This window comes from Elephantulus edwardii, unplaced genomic scaffold (genome assembly GCF_000299155.1).
Source record: "Elephantulus edwardii isolate Elephantulus edwardi_28Jun2011 unplaced genomic scaffold, EleEdw1.0 scaffold00013, whole genome shotgun sequence".
Lineage (NCBI taxonomy): Eukaryota > Metazoa > Chordata > Mammalia > Macroscelidea > Macroscelididae > Elephantulus > Elephantulus edwardii.
Window position 1 is genome coordinate 1,025,368 of NW_006399763.1, and position 22,141 is coordinate 1,047,508.

Sequence of the window (22,141 nt, forward strand, 5' to 3'; positions counted from 1 at the left end):
TATCATGCTTGGAAGGGTAGAGGGTCAGGAAAAGAGAGGAAGATCCCTATCGAGATGACTGCAGCAATAGGCTCAGGTGTATCAGAGATGGTGAGGATGGCACAGGAAAGGATGGGATTCAGCTCTGTTGTTTGTAGGGTCCCTGTGAGTTGTACTCCACTCCATGGCACCTAACAACCACCACCATCAGAGAGAGCTTTCTACTGAGGGGAAAACAGACCCTGAAAGATTACGTGGATATTGGAAATACACCTAACTGGTTAACAGTCTTACAGGAATGAGAATTCTTAAAAAGTTGACTTTTACAAATTGACTTTGAAAAGTGGTGAATGATAAAACGATGAGACAAAAGCAGGTTCGTTCATGTTAAGACTAACCATTTTAAACAATACTTCCTTCTTTTTAAATATTGTTTTCTTATTTCAGGTTTCATCCTTAACTTAAAAGTAAAATGGCAGAAACATCACCTGCAGAGCCTTCTCGACACCTTTTTGTCCACTCGGACACTCACAGTGACTTGGTCCTGGCCAGTTTTGAGGATCAGAGGAGGAAAGGCTTTCTCTGTGACATCACTTTGATCGTGGAGAATGTGCATTTCCGGGCCCACAAAGCCTTACTTGCTGCTAGTAGTGAATACTTCTCAATGATGTTTGCTGAAGAGGGGGAGATCGGCCAGTCCATTTATATGCTGGAAGGCATGGTTGCAGATACCTTTAGCATCCTGCTGGAATTCATCTACACAGGTTATCTCCACACTAGTGAAAAAACTACAGAGCAAATCCTGGCCACTGCTCAGTTCTTAAAAATCTATGATCTGGTAAAGGCTTACACAGACTTTCAGAATAACCATAGCTCCCCGAAGCCAGCAACATTGAATGCTGCTGGAGCCCCAGTGGTGGTTATTTCTAATAAGAAAAATGACCCTCCCAAGCGGAAGCGGGGAAGACCAAGAAAAGTCAACAGTTTGCAGGAGGGGAAATCAGGACTGGCTGCAGAGGAAGAAATACAACTAAGAGTGAACAATTCCGTTCAAAATACCCCGAATTTTATAGGTAAAGGGGACAGTGGTGTATTGGACCAGCAGATTCCAACTAAAGAAGTGGCAGACTCTCAGCCTTCTTGTGAGGCAAGTAGAGTGGAAGAAATGCCAGCTGAAAAAGATGAGAACTGTGATCCCAAGACCCAGGACGGACCAGAAACCCAGAGCCGGTATAGCAAGCGGCGCATTTGGAGATCTGTCAAACTTAAAGATTACAAGCTTGTTGGGGATGAAGAGGATCTAAGTTCCACCAAAAGGATCTGTGGAAGGAGAAGACGTGCTGGCCCTGAGGCACGCTGTAAAGACTGTGGCAAAGTCTTTAAGTACAATCACTTTTTAGCAATCCACCAGAGGAGCCACACAGGTAATTCCTGGCAGCTTACTGGAATGTGTTCTGGAATTTGGCGTAGTAATACTGTATTTGTTAGTTACCATTGAGTTAATTTCAACTGTGGTTACCTTGTGTCCAACAGAACAAAACATTGATGGGTCAGTGTGTGCCTTAACAATTGCCAACATGTTTAATTTTCTTACTCGTGCCTCTTATGCTGATCCATATCACAAGTGCCTCCCATCCCCTGTTGACCCTCTACTTCAAACACAATATCCTCCTCTAGTGATTACTACTTCTTAATGAGGTGTCCAATACAAGCAAGTCGATCGGCGTTCTGTTGTGTTTTCATAGGCTCATTTTCAGAAGTAGATTGCCAGGTCTTTGTTCCTAGTGTGTCATAGTCTGGAAGCTTCACTGAACCTCTCTACCATGAGTGATCTTGCTGGTATTTGAAATACCAGAGGCATAGTTTCTAGCATTGCAGCACATAAGCACCATAGTAAAATAAACTGATACGTGATAGATGATAATTACGTTTGATAACCTCTTGTACTAAGGGAGCTTAGGTGGGCTAGTGGCTAAACTCTTTCTGTTGTGTCTTATTCTAACAATATGTTGTGTCTAATTCTCACAATATTACTATAATATAATAATATATAGTAGATAATATTCCCATTAAACACACAAAGGGACCAAGTCCTTAAAAGCATAAGTAACTTTCCCGTGATCATACATTAGTGATGGAGCTGGAATTTAAGCCCACTAGCTTGATTCTGGAATCCCACGTCTTATTCTATGCCCTAGTGGTGTAGTATGCAGTGTATTGAGCTACTAACCCAAAGGTCAGCAGTTTGAGTTTACCATTAGCTCTGAGGGAAGAAAATGGTCAGTATCTTGCTGTAGAAACTACAGCCTCAAAAACACTTCACTGTGAGTCAGAATCAAATCATGACAAGTGAGTTTGGGTTTGAGATTTTTTGGGGGGGGCATCAGGGAGCGGTGTTCTTATTGGTGGTATTGATTGTGGAGTCGCAAGCTGAAGCTGTTAACAGTCTCTCAATTTCTTCACCATCTAACATGCTGCTGCTTATTGGCTCAGTTATCGTATATCCCTAAAGGACAGTAATAATTCAGTTACAGAATTCTTGTTTTCATGCAGGAGACCCAGCCTCTGTTCCCAACCTGTGTACCAAGTGCTGCTGTTGTTAGGTGTTGTCAAGTTGAGTACAACACTTCACCCATGAACACTTGTTCACCATGAACAACATTTCTGAAACCTGTCGTATGCTGTGCCATCCTCATCATCTCTGACACACTTGAACCCATTGCTGCAGTCACTATGTCAGGCCATCTCGTTGAGGGTCTTCCTCTTCTTTGCTGACTCTCTACCTTCCTAAGCGTGACGTCCTTTTCCAAAGAGCAGTAAACTCTTAAACCAGTATATAGAAGTTTTCTTGTTGCTATGATGCTGCACACATTTCATAAACACTTCTGGACTAGGAAGAAAAGTATAGCAATTTGTTTTGAAAATACTCACTTAACTGCTTTTGGGCCGGAATCTACTTTCCATTGAGCCATGAATTACATGAGGAAATGGCCTTTCTCCCTGGGAGCCTGCTGGTGAATTTGAACCACTAGAGAATATTCCTTCTGAAAATAAGGCCAGTGAAAACTCTCTAGATCCCAGTAGTCTAATTCCATTGTTTGTAGGGTTACCATGAAATCAGGGACAGCTCAACAACAGCTGATGATATACACCCTTTAGTTTAATTATATTATCTAAGAACATTTAGCACCTGTAGTCTAGATGTGGCTGTTTATTAGAATTGTCCAAGAACTTCTAACACTTAAAAGTGTCTAGTTCCCCTGTCCCAACACTTTTCCATTCCATTGTCTGGAACTTTAGTGTTTTCAGAAGCTTCCTGAGGATTTTAAGTGTCTATAGGTTGAAAGCCCTGAATTCTTGTACTTTGACAAAAGGAGACACTGAATGCATATTCACTGGCCTGAAGTTAATTCTGTTTTGTAAATTTGGTTATTATTTTTATCAAAGAGATGAAGTTTAAAGAGTTAAAATATTAAGAAAACTAGCAGGTAGAATTGTCCTCTGCCTCCGTTTTCTGACATTCTGGGGTGAGTTACTCTAGTGGTATCTGCTTTCCTCCATTGGAGAGAATACTAGACAATCTGGTAACACTGACTTAGTTCTGGAAAATGATATCATTTTGTAGATGGTTTTCTTCCTGCCCCCTCCCGTTTCCCCCTCACTGTCTGCCTGGAATTTCTGCTTTTTGCACGGTAGCCCTCCTGGATGAATCCTCTGACTTATCTTTTCTCCTGTTTTCCTCCTTTGGTTTTTTGGCTGTACTTCCTTATAGACTTCCACTTTATCTTTCAGTTGCCTTTCCCTCCCCCACTCTTTTTAATATTTCTTTTTTACTTCTTGGAGTTCTCTTTTGTCTTCTCATTTTTTTAACAATAGGCTCAAATACATCAGAGATGGTAAGGATAGGGCTGAGTTCAGAGCCATTGTTCATGGATGGCTAGGAATAGTCCTGCAGGACCTAAAAACTTTTTTTTTTAATTTTTTTATTATTTTTTTGTGTGCGTATGCCATCAAATCAGATCTGACTGGTACAGGAGGAGATTGTCCCTCTTTCCCCGGCAGAGCATCTGGTGGGTTCGAACTGTGCACCTCTGGGATTGTAGTTGCTGTTCCTTGCCACTAGGCCACCAGAGCTCCCCCAAAACATTATTTTTAATATTGTTTCACAATGTAACATCTTAACCTCTGTGTTTGAAGCCTCAATGTGTTTGTCTCCCATTGAGAGGCTCGAGGCCTGGCTGCCCCTGTGTGAGGGGATGAAAACACCTGAGAGGTCCCCTCTCATGTGTGAACTTTGACTCTCTCTCTGGGTAGTAGTCCCTCCTAGCTGTGCCTGGAGGCCTTTTACCCAGAAACCCTTTGTGTCACCCTCTCCAAAGAACAATCCTCATCTTCTATTTAGGGGCAGACTACTCTCCTGACAGCCTAGACTATGGAACTGGTATGAAGTAGCTAATGTCTTGGAAATAGATTGTCAGTTCCCTTCTCTTACCCTCATATTTTTAGAGCTGTCACATGCCACCAACTGCTGAGTTTTTTGGAGACTCCTGCTTAAAGATTAGATCTCTGTTCACTGCTAGCTTCAAATTCATCTGTTCCCGCTTCTAGACTGCTATTGCTGTGTTCATTCTCCTTTGAAATCCTTGCCTTTTAAGAGAGATCCCTTTGTTGTCATTTGGATTTAGGAGAGCACAGGCATACCAGATGTGGATTCCTGCTTACACCATGTTTCTGGGGTTTTTATTGCAGGGGAACGGCCTTTCAAATGTAACGAATGTGGCAAAGGCTTTGCCCAGAAGCACTCGCTGCAGGTGCACACCAGGATGCACACGGGTGAGCGGCCGTACACCTGCACCGTGTGTAGCAAGGCCCTGACCACCAAGCACTCACTGCTGGAGCACATGAGCCTGCACTCAGGTAGTACACTGCGCCAAGGCTGGGAGGGACCCGGGGAGGCCAGGTGCCACCAGACCCCTAGTCCCAGGGTAGTAGGTGGGGGCATTCCTGTGGTCTCAGTGGTCATTTTCCACATTTCTTTGAAAGATAGAATCATGCATATGTGAAAGATAGCATTCTGCACAGTGTTAAGACTTAACACTAGGGCTTATAGCCTGGCCACTACCTTCTCATTTCCTGTGCATTTTGCACATTTTAGTTTCTTGTTTTTTATTTGGCAGGACAGAAGGCCTTTACCTGTGATCAGTGTGGAAAGTACTTCAGCCAGAAAAGACAACTAAAGAGCCATTACCGAGTTCATACAGGTACAGCAAAGCAGGAGGGAGTTTGGATTTTGGAGTTGGGGGAACGTAGATACAGATTAATAGTTACTGAAACAGTACTTTCAAATTGTAGATGATAAGTGAGTATTTAGGGGACCCACTAATCAAACGCATTCCTGTGGAATTGATTCTGATTCATAACGACCCTATAGGACAGAGTAGAACTTTCCCCTAGGATTTCCACTGCTAAGTCTTTTTTTAAATAAAATTTTTATTTTATACTTGTTTACTCACAGCTAAATCTTTATGGAAACAGACAACGGAGTAACTAGTGGGTTCGAACTACCGACCTTTCGGTTACAAGTGAGCACTTTAGCCACTATATCATCAGGGCTGCTTGAATGGTTAGTGGATGTTATCTTAAAAGCAATCTGAATTATACATCCTTGTGCTCTTCTCTAAAGCCATGTGGTTTCTGTTTCATTTTTATAACAGTTTCATGTGGCATATAGACCCTGTAGAATATGTGTCTTTTAAAAGCAGACCACTTGGCTAAGAGAACAGCAGATCATTGGTTACCTAGCCAGAGCATGACCAAATCATGACACTTTGTCCAGGCTTTCTGCTACCTGGCTGTACGCACTCTCCTTTTTTCCTCTTGAGTCAACTGATAAGAAAGTGGGAATGTCATGTGAGGTCATTTAGCCATAAGCACATTGGTGCCTTTTGAACAAAAAGGAGGTTAGCTTTAGGAAGATTGGAAGGGTTCAGGTCTTCTGAGGAAGCAGTACGGTCTCACATCTTAAGGAGAAGAGGGAAATGTTTACTGTTACCAAGTTAACAAAAGACTGCTTGTTGTTTTATTAAAATACCATATTTAAAGTGATTATTTTTCAGGGAAGTGCTTTAACTCAAATCACTGAAGAAATGCAGGCAGAGCATATATGCACTGACACTTTTTTTATTGTTGCGACAAGGCCACTCATTACCGGAATGTAGCCACTGCCATCGCAAATTCATGGATGTGTCTCAGCTAAAGAAACACCTACGAACACACACAGGTAAACGCCATCTCTTCATGCCTTTCCCATATACTTTATCTGTTCAGGAGAGTGAAGCATGAGAGAAGTACTCTGAGTCCTGTCCTCAGAATGTGTTTGGAAATCCTTACTGTGAATTGCTGGGGATTTCATAAATAGGTAACTTAAAACCCCAAGGAAGAATGCTCTTAGCACCATTCTCTGGCAAAGTTACATCTCTTTGTAGATTAATAACATGGAAATGAGCAGTTTTTATATACAGAAATTCATTTACTGCAACTGAGAAGTAGTACATATCTGAATCTATTCTATGTTTAACTGATAATTTACCTTAGCACTGATGGTTATCAAGATCTTTTCTTAGAAGAGGAAGAAAAATGAAATAAGGTAGCAGAGACAGTCAGAATTCTTCTAGATTCTTCTTGAATTAACGTTTATATAGCTTGAGCAATGCCACTCCCAACAAAGTTGGCTGTGGAGATGAAGGCAGAGGCACAATTGATTAGAGCAACTCAGAAAAGTAGAAATATGGGTCTCTAAACCTTTTGGGCAACAGCAGTTCCTAAAAAGCTTCTTAGATTTTTCTAAAAACAACTTTCATTATAGATTGAATGTTAATTATTATCTATCAAATTGGTTTATGTTGCTTTGGACAATTTTTTTTTTTAAATTTTACTTTATTGCATTATTTTTTGTGTCATATCAGATCTGACTGATACAGGAGGAGATTGTTCCTCCTCCTCCAGCAGAGCATCTGGTGGATTTGAACTGTGCACCTCTGAGATTGCAGTGCAGCTTCTTGCCACTAGGCCACCAGAGCTCACCGCTTTGGACAATTTTTTAAAAAATACCTATCATTGTGGTGTACCACTAAATCAGAACCATCTCATAGCTGGCCCTCCAGCAGATCTTCAGAGGCAGTAAATCACATGAAAGGAGATTGCCCATCTTTCTATTGCAGAACAGATGGTTGATTTGAACCATGTGCCTTTAGGTTGGCAGCACAATTCCTAACCACCAAGCCACTGCACACGTCAGTGTCCATAAAGTCAATGAATGTTAAAGGGTATATACATTTTGTATGTGCTCAGTTTGGCTCATTGCCGTTGAATCAAAACTGACTCATAGTCAACTCTCCAGTTGCTTTTTGAGGAGGCTGTAAATCACATAGGAGATTGCCCTTCTTTGTCCTATGGAGCAGCTGATGGTTATCAAGATCTTATGTTAGAAGAGGAAGAAAAATGAAATAAGGTAGCAGAGATTCAAACCAATAAAATAATTTGACCTTTAGATTAGCAGCATAACTCCCTAAGAGCTAGGCCACCAGAGTGAGCCAATTTAATTTATTTAACAAGTATTTATTAAGCACTTCTCAAGTACCAGGCACTGTTTTAGACCCTGAGGAGGCAGCAGTGAATAAGCTGGAGCAAACCTGCTCTTGAGAGGCTAACATTCCAGCAAGAAGACAAAGAGCAAAGAAATATGTAATGTGTGGGTGGTAGGTAAGTGCTATGATGAAATAAAATGTAAGGTAAGAGGAAAGCACATGATAAGGAAGACTGTTATGTGGAGCTGGTCTAGAGAAGCCTCACTGAGGAGGTGGCAGCTTAAGTGGAGATAAAAATGTGCTGTGGGAGTGACTAAGGCTTTGTAGTTATTCAGGGGGAAAACGTGTTCGAGGTAAAGAGAACAGCAAGTACAGAGTCCTGAGACAGGCGTGCTAATGGTCTCCTAGATAAAGGCCAGGAGGAAAGAGTGGTGTAAAAAGAAATAGAGGCAGCCAGAGTCAACAGCTGGCTTTAGAAGAGGCCGCTGCACCAGAAATATCATTGCTGATGTCAGATGGAACATAGCTGAAAGCAATAAATATCAGAAGAATGTCTGTTTTTGTTTTATTGACAATGCAAAGACATTTAACTATGTGAATCATAACAAAATCTGGCTAACATTGAGAAAAATGGGAATCCCAAAGCATTTAATTGTGCTCATGAGAAATCTATACCTGGATCAAGAAGCAATTGTCCAAATACAGCAAGAGAGCACTGTGTGGTTTAAAATCAGGAAAGGTGTGTGTCAAGGATGTATCCTTTCTCCATATCTATTCAGTCTATATGCTGAGCAAATGATTCTCAAAACTGGACTCTATGAAGAAGGATGTGGCGTCAGGGTCAGAGAAAGACTCATCAACAATATACATTAATGAAGATAATACAGTCTTTTTTAATGATAGTGAGGAGGATATGAAACGCTGCAGAAGATCAAGGACTACAGTTTTCAGTATGGATTACATCTCAACATCAAGAAAACTGAGGTCCTCACCACAGACCAAGAGTCAACATTATGATAGATGGAGAAAGAATTGAAACTGTCAATGATTTCATCTTGCTTGATTCAACAATCAATCCCGTTGGTACCAGCAATCAGGTAATCAGGAGATGTATTGCAATGGGCAAGTCCACTGTCAAGGACATCCAAAATGATAAAGAGCAATGTTGTCAGTTTGAAGACCAAGGTGTACCTAACTCAGACCAAGGTCTTCTCAGTCACCGGCTATGCATCAGAAAGCTGAACAATGAAAAAGATGACAGAAAAGTTGATACCTTTGAGTTGTGGTGCTGGGGAATAGTACTGAACATACAGTGGACTTTAAAAAGAACAGATTTGTTTTCATGTCTTGGAAAAAGTACAGACAGAGTGCTCCTTGGAGGCAAAGATGTTGAAGTTTTGTCTTTCATACTTTGCACATGTAGCCAGGCAAGGCTATTCTTTGGAATGGTACATCATGCTTGGAAAAATGGAAGGTCAGTGAGGGAGAGGAAGACCCCCAACAAGATGAATTGATGTGGTGATTTCAGCAATCAGCTGTAATGTGTCAGAGATGTTGAGGATTGCACAGGATAGGGTAGATCTCAGGTCAGTTGTTGATAGGGTCCCTATGAGTCAGACTCAACTAAGGGCAGCTAACAACAACACAGTCTACAGAGTGCAGGAGTTTAACCTCACCTGTAGCTTTAGTCACCTGAGAAGCTGAAAAAGAAGAGCCTGGTCCCAACCCTTAGGTTCTGACTAAGTTCTTCTTGTTAGAGCTTCAAAGTTAGGTGATTCTGCAGTGTACTTAACCTGCTTAAGGAAGAAGCCCTGGTAGCACAACCATTAAGAACTAGTTAATAACCTGAAAAGTTGGCAGCTTGATCCCACTCAACAGTTTTGCAAGATAAAAGGCCTAATCTCTTTTATCTTTACAAGAGAAAAGATTGCAGCCCAGAGAACTCTGTGAGCAGTTCTGCTCTCTAACACGGGTTGTTATGAATCAACATCCACTCAAGTGGCACCTGACAACATTGAAAATCACAATAAAGACTGGATTTAAGGCTTTAAAGAGAACAGTGATAGATTTTCAGTTGGAATTTTGATAGAATCTCACCAGTTTCCATGTAGAGTGGGATGAGAGATGGACAAGAGAGTTTTTGAGGTTGTGTGCCCCATTGTGCTAGCAGTGGAAATGGTGTAAGTAGTCCAGTTTTGGATGTTGGAAGGACAGTTTTTTTGGTATATATTTGAGAGTGGTGGGGTGGAGGGAAAAAAAGGGAGACAAAAGCAATTAAAAGAATATAAATTGACTGAGAAAAACTGGATAAATTGTGTATACTACACTGAAACAGATGAGGGACTGAATAATTTAAAAGCGATGTATGATAGGGTATTATGGTTATCACAAGAGTCCACAATTAAGGTTGCATAGTGGAATGTACTTGGGGTGGTGGGAGGGGTGTGGGGGGATTGTGTACCAGGGAGGGAGTCTTTCTTTTACTTTTGAAAGAGAGGAGCGAACTGGGGGGCGGGGGGGAGAGGGCTGGGCAGGGAGAAAAGTGCAGCAATGAATGAATGGAAATCCAAATTCTCTGTAAATGTTCATTAAAATTATTTAAAAAAAGGAAAAAAAGAATATAAATCTGGGAAATATTGAGAGGAACAAGTCAAGAGTTAGATTTTGAATGTGTTGGGCCTGTGATGTGTATTTGCCCTAAGTTACAGATACGAAATAGGCAGTTGGTTGATGAGGGTAGAGTGCCAGGCAGAGGTCCAGACTGAAGGTAGGAGTTTACGCACTTAAACATCAACCTGTAGATAGTATGTGATGCTGCAGTAAGAACTCCTGGGGAGAGAGTATGGATGGAGAAGGGCAGTGGTGGCTTGGTCAGGTTGAGAAGGGTGAGCAATGAAATGCCATATCTTGAGCTTTGTCTTTTAAATGTAGGATGTAGCAGTGCTTCTGGTATTTGAGCAGAATGAGACTTTGAAAGTAAGAATGAAAAGGAACTAAACACAGAAGAGGAAAATGAATACTTTGTGATGGGGCAGAACTGTTCTTTGATTGATTTGTATGACTTAGGAATTGGCACAAGCAGGGCAGAGGTCACACTGAGAGGCCACGGGCCTGAGAAAAGTATAGCTGATTATAGACAGTCTTGATGGAAGAAGCGTGTATCTCCAGCTGTCCTGAACCTCAGTTGTCACCTCTGACTTCCTTGTGTGTTGTTGCGTATCGTCAAATCAGAGCTGACCCATAGCTGACTCTCCGGTGGGTTTTCAGAGGCTGTAAATGCACAGGAGAGGATTGCCCATCTTTCTCTCGCAGAGCAGCTGGTGGATTCAAACCACTTGCCTTTGAATTGGCAGCACAGTTCCCTACCCCTAAGCCACCAGCTGAACTGCACATGTGAAAAGTGCTGATGCGGGAAAATTTTTGTTACCTACATATTTAAACACAAACGTTGTTGTTGTTGTTATATGCCATTGAGTCGTGTAAATGGGCTTATTGAGGGCAAGGACTATGGCTCATCTGTCCTAGCACAGAACATAATGCTGTTTGTTGGCAATGAAAAGAGGTAGCAGGCCATTTCCATGCTACCTGGGCATTGGGTGGAAAGTATGGGGAGGTTTCATCAGAGCTTTACATACCTCTGCAGACAGGGGGCAATATGATCTCAGAAAGCTGGCCATGTTGACAGGGCCAGGGCACAGAGCACCAGTGGCTGCTGCAGGCCAGGCTCTCTTGGAAGACCGAGACTGACATCTCTTTGTTGTCTAAGTATAAACTCTGGATTTACACCAGGGAAGTCAGTGGCAAATAAAAGATGTCTCTTAAGAGGATGTCATGCATTAAGGGCATGGACAAACTTGGAGAGAAATTGGCAGGTAGAGCCTGGGAGGTGGCGTGAGATATGGTCCCTGTACTAGGGGCTGGCTAAGCTTGAGGGACTGACTCGGCAAGCCAAGCAAATTCATAACACTGGTAAACCTGCAAATGTATTAACTTAAGAAAGGAACTACGCTTTTCCTTAGCCTGTAGTACTTCCTTCCTGACATCATTGTATAACGTCGTTTGGTAAGGTGGGGTAAGTCTGGAATTGACTTGGTGAGCCACATAGCCCCACCTCTCCAGAGTCTCTCTCCATTAGGAGTTTTAGGCACTGATTCCTAAGCTGTGGGCTCTCACACATGTAAATTGCCCTGCCTAATAAAACATAACAAAGGAATTATGTCACAGTGTTTTCATATGTGTGTGTGTGTGTGTGAGTATATGTATGTATATATGTATGTATGTATGTATGTATGTATATGTAAATGTGCATATATATTGATTTCTGTATTTCTTAGGCTGTTTTTTTCCAGACCTTCCATTAATATTCCCCATCCCAGTGTTACTGAGATCTGGAGCCCCTCACTGGAACATAACCCTTTCAGAGGCTGTGGGGTAGTGATTCAGAAGCCGAGTACAGAATATGGAGCCACAGCAGAGGTGTGGGCACTGTGTAATGGAAGTGATTCACTTTGCCTGAGAAAGCATTCTAGAGGGAAGGAGTCTGCTCTGGGTGGACAGGAGATGTAGGAAAAGGAGCTCCCAGGCAGGAACAGGATATACAAAACCTTGGGATATGCAGGCGGCTATGAGGAAGTGTGTAGGGGAGCAGGTAGACTGGGATTGCTGAACTGAGGAGTTGGCCTGCCTGCAGTGAAGACAAATGGAAGGCTGGGAAGAAGGGAGCTGTGTAAGGTATTGACAGTTGTAGGCTTTATTTTGAGTTGTGTATTGGAAAGCACTTAGGCTGTTCCAGCAGCATGGACAGAGAAACTTCCAGCCAGGCAGGAAGCTCTTTAGGGTAGAAAGATAAAGGCCAGGGAAGTAAAAGAGGTGAGATGTAATTAACAGATGTTCAGTCTATGAAAATGAATTTGCTACTTAAATGACAAAGGATTAATTATCCAAATAAGAAAAAAGCAAGGACTCCAATAGAAAGCTGAGCAGGAGACATGAAGGATGTTTCTCAGAAGGTAGCACAGGAACGACCAGAGACAACCATAAAACAACATTCACAACTGCACTGATCATCAAAGAGGAAACGTGCTCTTTTTCCCTATTTGGTTGGCAAATATGTGAAGATGTAGACATTTTCATGGACTGTTGGTGGAAAGATAGTTTTCAGAACTTTCTGGAGATCATTTGGGTAATATGCATCAAAATGTAAACCGAAGAGTTATAAAACGATATTTACATAAGGAGAGTTACTATCATAGGCAGCATTGTTTATAATGTCACAGACTAAAAAAATGATCTCCATATCCTTCAGTAAGGGATTAGATAAGTAAATTTTGACCAGTATATACAATGGAGCACGGTGCAGCCTTTAAATAGTGATGTGACTTTATTTGACACAGTACTGCTTGATCACGCAGATACCAGATTGTGTGTTCATGTGTATAAGTGCTAAAAGAAATGTCAGTGAAAAGAGAAGAATGTAGAATGGTTTTTATACTTTGTACTTTACATTATTATTTGTTTAAGTAATAACAGAATTATGTTCCATGGTGAGAAGAAGGATATTTATGAGTTAATATGTTTAAAACTTCATTATAATTGAACATAAGGGAGAGAACTGGGGACATCAGAGTAACTATTGTACTTGTGGACTTCCAGGACTCAAGAAAACTATTCCTGATTTCAGGGATGACTGAGAATCCAGCTGGTCATGTTCACTAAGCTGTTGTTGTTATTGTTGTTAGGTGCTATAGAGGCGACTACAACTTGAGATTCAGATCTGTGAACAGCACAGCTGAACCTTGCTTCTTGTACCATTCTCATGATCTCTGCCATGCTCCAACCAATCGTTACAGTTGCTTTTCCAAGTAATTTGTTGAACATCTTCCTCTCACTGACCCTCTCTACCTCTCCCAGCATGATGTCCCTTTTCATGGACAGGATCTTTTGAGAACTTAAGACAAAGTTGCACCATCCTTGCCTCTGAGGAGCACACTGCTTGCACTTTGTCCAAGACAGACCTGTTTGTTCTTTTATTAGCTCATGGAATATTGAGCACTCTTGTCCAACACCACAATTCAAAGGCATCAGTTCTTCTACCATACTTATTCATTGTCCAACTTTCAGATGTTTAGGAAACAATTGAAAATAACGTGGCTTGAATCAGATGCACCTTAGTCATTAAACTGATAATACTATGCTCCTTAGGACTTTGGAGAGTTTCTTGACACATTTTCCCAATGCTGTATGTCTTTTGATTTCATGACCTCTGTTAACCTGGGTGTTGATCGTGGACCCAGGTAAAATTAAGTCCTTAGCAAATTCTGTCTTACCTATCTTGATATCTGTTGATCCAGTGGTGAGGATTTTTGTTTTCTTGATAGAGGTAATCTATATTGAAGGCTGTAATCTTTGATCTTCTGCAGCAAGTGCTTCAAGTCCTCTTCACTTCTGCAAGCAAGGTTGTGACATTTGTGTAATGCATTTTTGTAGGTGAGCTTTCCTCAGATCCTGATGACACCTTCTTCTTCATAGAGTCCAGTTTCACTAATAATATGCTTAACATACAGATTCAATAGATACGGAGAAGCCCTGAGACACACATTTCTTTATTTTAAACTGCACTATTAGCAGTTGTGGTTTTCCATCAAGTTGGGATCAACCCATTATTGAGCCTTCAAAGAGTTTTCAAAGTGAATTTTCAAATCACTTGAGAGGAGATTGCCCATCTTTCTCCTGCAGAGCAGCTGGTAGATTCGAACCATGTTTGTTAACAGTGCAATTCCTTATCTCTAAGCCACAGAACTCCCTACTATTAGCAGTAAATGGTACTATTTAGAACTATAGAGGGTGAAGGAACTGGTATCTATAGTTGTCAGAGTGGAAATGAGGTCAGTATAGTGTATTGCTAAGAGGAGAGTCTAATAGGAAACCCTCAAGCTGTTGGAATAATATTATTGACATTTTCATGGGTGGAACCTTTAGAGTCATACTTGTATTTCTGCCCTTTCATTTAAGTATCTCTGTTTAATCCTGTAACAAACTTCTTTCATGGCCTTCCTGTCACCTCACCTTTTCTTCCTCCACTAGCCACTCCCTGCCACCTCAGCACTTTGCATGTTGACTGTTGTAGGAACTTCTCCCTGGTCTTCCTGCCTCCAGCCTCAGCCTCTCAGACCACCCTGATCACCATTGCTAGGTCCCTCTGTTTAGTACTTTTGCCTTGTTCTGCTGAAAATTTCAGAAGCTCACTGTTGATCTGCCTGGAAGCACAGCCGCTCTTAGTCTGGCCTCACCTTCTGGCTCTACTAATCCCATTGAATAAAGATGACAGAAGAATTTATGTCTCTGTACTGTGGTGTTGGAAAAAAGTGCTGACTATCCCTTGGACAGTCAAGAGAACAAACGGGTCCATCTTGGAGAAGGTATAGCCAGAGTGCTCCTTGGAGGCGAAGATGAGAAGGTTTCGTTTCACATACTTTGAGCATGTTTCTAGGAGAGGCTATTACTTGGAGAGAGACTGCATACTTGGAAGGTAAAGGGACAGCACAGGACAGGAAGACCCTCAACCAGGTGGATTGACACAGTGACTGCAGCCATAGGCTCAAGTGTGCCAGAGATTGTGAGGATGCCACAGGATAGGACAGGGCTCAGATCTGTTGTTCATAGGGTCGCTCTGAGTCACACTCGACTCAGCAGCACCTAAGAGCAACAACTCCCCAGAGTAAAACCTCATCCATCCTCTCCGATACCATGTGGTCATTTTTAGTGCCACCTTTTATACATTTTACACTTTTCACATTATTTTTACAAATAATGTAGTCTGACTTTCTGCTTTATCTCTCCATTCTACCAGACCTTTCCTCAACCTTTATCCATCATCTTTTCTGAACTCAGTATTATTGATAACCATTCCTTTTCATGTTTGGTCAAGTACAGCCCTGTGTTACCTGCACATTTTGTTAACCAGACTTCGAATTCTGTTTGAGGCAGTGAACATTGCTTTTGTTACTTAGCTCTGAGGGCAGTTTTTATTACTTTGGCAATGATCGGTCACTTTTAGAATGGAATAAACTTAAAATGAACAGGTCCATTAACTGAAGGTAGTATGAGACAGATTAGAAGCTAAGGAAACAGGACAACTTTCTCCAAATTCACATGGGCTAGAAAAATGTGTCTTCCAGTCCAGATCACTCTGTCAAAAAGCTTTAGGCAGAGGATGTTGTTTCTGGAAGGAATTTCTGTTATTTTGAATGTTTGTCCTTTAAAAATCTGTGCCAAGAAAACAACTTACTGAGGTGTTGTAAATTCAGATCAAAATGTTTTGAGTATCTGATCAGGAATAAATCAGTCACAGTGAAAGGGCTTCATAGAATTTTGCAGTATAAATAAACAGACGAGGTACTAATTTTTGACCATTTTTTTTTCTCATTATGTGTCATTGAGTTGGATCTGCCCCTCCTTCTCCAGCAGAGTGTCTGGTGGATTCGAACTGCGCACCTTCGGGATTGCAGCGCAGCTTCTTGCCACTAGGCCTCCAGAGCTGCCTTTAGATACTCATCTTTGAATCTGGTGAGGAAGACAGCCAATGGCATAGTAAGCCCCATGCTCTTATTTGGAACGCTATGGGGAAAATGGCAGTGGCCTGGTTTTACTCTTGGAGTTAATGATGCATGTTGTTGTTATTGTTATGTGCCGTCGAGTCGCTTGCAACTCATAGCGACCCTATGTACAACAGCCCTAAACTCTGCTCTATCCTGCGCCAATTGCACTGTCTCTGACACTCCCATCCCGATTATCCCAGTCACTGAATCAATCCACCTCATAGAGGGCCTTAGGTGCAGATTTTTCCAAGTGCATGTGCCCTTTTCCCTAGTGCAGCTTGGAGAAGTGGCCAACCTGTATTTCCCCATGGTGGTTGGCTATTATTATGTGTTTGATGGATAATGGCCTCATGTGACAGAGTATAAATGCCCCATTGCAGTTTTTTGCCTATAATCTTTTTGATAGCAGATTACAAGGTTCTCCCATAGAGCCTCTAGGTGCATTCAAACTGACATTCTTTCGGTTAATAACTCAACCTGTAGCCGTTGCACAACCCAAGCACCTTAAATTTTCTAATAGGCCCTGAGAAAAGGAATGCTAGCTGCTCATTCTCCAAATTGTATTCATTCTTTATTGTTATCTGGATAAGTAAAGTTCACTTGCTTTTTTTCCTTCCTTTTTTTTTTTCTTTTCCTTCCTTTTTTTTTAAATTTTTTTTTTAAATTGTATTATTTTTACGTGTACCATCAAATCAGATCTGACTGGTACAGGAGGAGATTGCCCCTTCCTTCTCCAGCAGAGCATCTGGTGGATTTGAACCGCATACCTTTGGGATTGCAGTGCAGTGTCTTGCCACTAGGCCACCAGAGCTCCCTCCTTCCTTTTTTTTTAACTCACAATTCTTTTGTTTGCTTTCCGATCACTTAATTTTGTTTCTGAAGGACATGAAGGCTAACACTGATGCTCACTGGTATTAATAAGCAGTGCTATTTGGAACAGCTACAATGTCTGTATGGGCCTCAGTTTCCACACCTGTAAAATCCAGCCATTCAATAGGGATTTCTTGAACAGTATCAAGACCCTGTTCTAGGCACTGGGGAAATAGGAGAACAAGTTCACAAACTGTCTTGCATTAGAAGGACAAGATCTAGACAATAAACAAAATATATAGAATATGGATGGTGAGAGCCTTGTGGGTGGACTAAAGCAGAGAAGCCAATCAAAAGCTTCAAAGACGGGGGAAGTGGATAAAACCGCACTGGTGATGTAACAGTTAACAGAAGTTTAGTGGAGATAGCCGGTGAGCCATTCCAGGTGGAGGGGTGATGCTGTTGATATTGTTGTTAGGAGCTACTTAGTCAACTAGACATTTCTAAACCGTGTCTTAGCCTGTGCCATCCTCGTTATCTGCCACCTTCAGTCACTGTGTCAGTCCATCTTGAGGGTCTTTCTCTGACCTTCCACCTTTTCCAGCATGGTGTCTTTTTCCAGAACTGATCCCTCCTGACAACATGTCCAAAGTATGTGAAATAAAATTACACCATCCTCGTCTCCAAGAAGCTCGCTCCGTCTCCTTCCTCCAAGACAGACTCGTTTGTTCTCTTGGCAGTCTATGGGGTGTTCTGTACCCCAGCATCACAGTTCGAAGGCATCAGCTCTTCTGTCATCTTTATTTATTGATAGTGAGTGCACAGGCCCCAAGTGAAGACTTGTTTGGTGTTTGGTGACCATCAAGGATGCCAGAGAGGCTGGAGTGTGATGATCCAGAGAAAGTGGTAGATACAGTTAAGGACAATTGAGGAGTAAAATATTTAGACTTGTGATTCCTTGCAGGACAAGGACTTTGGCTTTTACTGCTGAGTGGTGAACTAGTAGGGAGTTTGCTGTAGGATGAAGACTCCCTATGATACTGTCACAGAACAGGAATTAGGTAGGCTGGCAGTACAAGTGATAAGCAATAGTCAGATTTTGGGTATGTTTGGAAGGTATACAAATGTGAATACTTTCTGTTCGCTCTGGTGCGCCGGTCATTTTCAGAGAAAAGTGAGCTAATAATCTTTATGGGAAGTTCTTTGGAGGCTATAAAGTGTGAAATTTACTGTATTTAAAGGTATAAAATCCAGGAGTAAATATGATGTGTTGCTTTGTTTCCTACGTGTAGTCACTCACCTTCTTATTCACTTAAATTTTTTTTTTATTGGGAAAAACATATTGGCGGTACAAGGAGGTGAGGGTTGGGGGCAGAAGGGTGAGGATGGGCCAGGATGCAGTTGCAGAGCTGCACAGTTTGGTCGGTGGGGGGAGCAGGTGAAGGAAATGATGAGGATCCAGTGGGGACCAGATGCTACAGAGGAATGACAAGCATTTTCCAATGGTAATTAAACCAACCGTCTTATTGATTTGGGAATTGGATGCCGACTCTCTGGCTTCTTCATGCTGAACAGGGGCGTAGATGTAAAGGGGGGAAGGGAGGACGCTTTATCACCTTACTGGTGATCTTGGGTTACAGCTGCTTGCCTTCTTGCTCTGTTAGAAGATTTTCCTGTCATTTGCTCCCCTCTGGCCTGCAAAGTGTTTTCCCAGGTGGGTCCAGTGGGGATGGCTGGTTGAACCCAGAGGCTCCATCCTCCTTTGCTTCCTTAGCTGTCAGTTGTATTTCCTTTTTGTCACTGGCACTGGGTTCAGGGTCAATTCTGGAGTAAAACTCAGTGTTAAGGTTACCTATAGGAAAGGGAGCAAACCTAGAGAGAACAAACTTGTGAGTTACAAATAGAAGGACTTTGAGGGTGTTGTTTTCAGGTTTACTACGGGGGAGGGTGGCGGAAGGTGGCCTAGGTAATATTCTTTGGATACCCTAGACATTCTTTTTTTTTTTTTTTTTTTCCCCTTACCCACCTAGGGGTCAGATGGCACAATCTGGGGACTGAGGAGCTCACCCTGAGGGCCGCGACGGCTCACCCCGAGCCGAGGGCCGAGGGTAGCCCGCCCCGGGCAGAGGGTCACGATGGCTCGCCCCAAGTCAGGGGCCAAGGGCAGCCCGTCCCAAGCAGGGCAACAACCCCAGGAGCTAGCTGGTAAACTCCCCCTCCAATTGCCCCTACCCCAGTCTGGTCCCCTCGCCTGACTGAGGACTCTGTGGTCAGGGATAGTGTTTCCAATTACAGCACTGCCACTTTTACACCCCCCATAAGTGGTCATACTATATTTTGAAGTAGGTGTCACTGCCCTCCCACTTTATATATGATAAAAGGAACCTGAGAATTGTGAACAGACTCCCCTCAGGTCTAACCATCTTTTGGCAGAAGCATTCAACAGAACAAAATATGTGGTGCATTTAGGATGTCGGTCCTCTTGTGCATGCTGTCACTGTTAAGGTCATCAAACTCACAGTGACTTTCAGCAATCCATTCTATAGGTAATCGTCTTCTTTGGCCTGTCCAAGGAAACCCAAACCTGCAGATGGCGGGCATGCATCCCATCCCCCACCTCCTACGCAGGCAGCCAGCAGGAGGCACGTGGCAACCCCCCCTCCCCCCCGCAGCACAAGGGGCTGCTGGGGGCGTGCCACCCCACCCCACCGCATCGGCGTGTGCGCAGTCCCTCTTGTGTGGGCGGCCAGCGGGCACCCGCTTCCCCCACAGCCGCCATCCTGGCTCCAAGAATTCTCTCCAGAACAAGTCCACCTTGCGGCAGTGTGGTGGCTTCGCTGTACCAGTCTTGAGGAGGTCCAGTGCCCAGCATCCATCCTGGGTGAGGGAATCTATTCGTTCCGGCTGTAGAAGCCTCATGGAGCTGCAGCGGCTGTTCAGCACGGCTAGGGCTCTGCTGGGGGTGGGGGGGAGGTGTTGGGAGCCACGAGACTCACCCATTTCTCCTTGGGAATCCTTGAATTCCTGTTGTTGAGCCTCAATCTTCACTGAGGGCCAGTCATCAACTGTTTAAGTGTTCAATTATCAATAAGCTGAAGTCTGTGGAAGGCCATAATGGCCCTGCTTTAAGTGGTTCACTGCTCCCGCAGCTCACCACGCTGTCTCTGCCTCGGCCGCCATCTTGGATCTCACTTAAAATTTTTAAGAGAAAGAATTAACTGTATCTTACCTATTGTTTGTCCTCTTAGCATCTAGCATATACAGTCCATTGTAAGTGCTTGATAAATGCTTCATGTATTCATTTATGCTTCTTGAGAGTTCAAATGATATGCTGCTGTCTTTGTTCTTTTTATACATATATATTGTGAAACAATGGGGTAGTGTTTGTTCTTTGGTTTGGTTGTGGGGTTTTTTCCCCCCAAAATACATTTTGAAATCCTTTCCCCTTTTTGTAGGTGAAAAACCATTCACTTGTGAAATCTGTGGCAAATCTTTCACAGCAAAGAGTTCTCTTCAGACTCACATCAGAATCCACAGGTAAAGTTATAATGTTTTTTGCATGAGGTCCTCACTCAGTCTCAGTCTTCGTTGGGGTAGTATACTACCTAAATACCTAAATAGGCCTTTCCACAAAATTAGCTCTGGTAGAATTATCTGTGTAGTTTATTACCCCTTCCCCTCTATTTTTAATAAAGAAATTCCTCACTTAGAGGAAAACTGATTTCGGTCCATAAAAGTTCTACATTATAATTCCATTTATTTCTTTTTTATTTTGGGGCCAGGAACTTGTCTACAATGTAAACCTAAATTTAACTACTGTGCTGTAAATAATTAGCTCATTCACACAGATTACTTCCAAAATTGGATCTGAGAGTTTTTCTCACAGAAATAATTAGGAACTGCTTGAATTTCATAACTCAAATACATAGTCATATATGTGTATGTGTGTGTATGTATGTGTGTATATATATGTCATTATTGTCTAAAAATTGAGAACTGAAAACAAAGAACTGTTTGTCTAGTAGATAAATATTTACTTTCTTATCTAAAATCATACTGTAGAGTCCTAAAACTATCACATTTATCCCAACCTTATTCACTTCACTTTCTTCAGCAGCACCACCACTTTATTTATGTTTATTTTCTAATTAGAAACAGAAGCCAGGAGACATATGACATGCTCCACATCCTTAAATCAGTAGGAGAGGCAATGATTTATAATTTCCAGTGTAGTTCTTTTTTTTCTCTCTGTTATTCTATTTCTCCCTAAATTATCAAGCAAAGAATAAATGACATTTCCATTTTAAAAATAAAATGTCTGTTTTCTTGTAGAGGAGAGAAACCGTACACCTGTGGCATATGTGGCAAGTCTTTCTCTGACTCCAGTGCCAAGAGGAGACACTGCATCCTGCACACTGGCAAAAAGCCCTTCTCCTGCCCCGAGTGTAACTTACAGTTCTCCCGCTTGGACAACTTGAAGGCTCACTTGAAAATCCACAGCAAAGAGAAACATACGCCAGACACCAGCAGTGTTGCCGGCACAAATAATACTGAAGAGGTCAGGAACATTCTCCAGCTGCAGCCGTATCAACTCTCTGCCTCCGGAGAGCAGGAAATCCAGCTCCTCGTAACCGATTCTGTACATAATATCAATTTCATGCCAGGCCCCAGCCAGGGAATCAGCATCGTCACTGCTGAGAGTTCGCAGGGCATGACCACCGAGCAGGCCGCGAATCTCACCCTGCTCACGCCGCAGCCGGAGCAGCTGCAGAATTTAATCCTCTCAGCGCAGCAGGAGCAAACGGAACACATCCCAAGCCTCAATATGATTGAAAGCCAGATGGAGCCATCCCAGACTGAGCCTGTGCATGTAATCACACTCTCCAAGGAGACTTTGGAACATCTTCATGCCCATCAAGAGCAAACCGGGAATCTACATTTAACAGCGAGTACTTCAAATTCGGCTCCACACTGCAGCTAACACGAGAGCCTGGCTGGTCACCACCTGCCCTTCACATGCCCCAGACCACGCCACTTAGCCAGGATCAGAACCGAGCCAAACATGTCTGGCTCCTTTCTTGATCTCTTCCCTGGAAGCCAGCCATATCGACATTGTATGTGCATGAAGTCAGGCTTTCTTAAACACCAGCTTACAGATCTTTGCGAAAA

General features: G+C 42.5%; 1 protein-coding gene across 1 annotated transcript; it reads left to right on the top strand.

Moving 5' to 3' along the window:
• Window positions 1-451: 451 nt before the first annotated feature.
• ZBTB24 (zinc finger and BTB domain containing 24) lies at window positions 452-22,054 on the top strand. Its single transcript, XM_006881224.1, is given in 7 exon segments — window positions 452-1,403; window positions 4,729-4,896; window positions 5,157-5,240; window positions 6,176-6,259; window positions 20,428-20,509; window positions 21,305-21,942; window positions 21,945-22,054. Coding segments are annotated over 7 exon segments (2,118 nt in total).
• The last annotated feature ends 87 nt before the right edge of the window (window positions 22,055-22,141 follow it).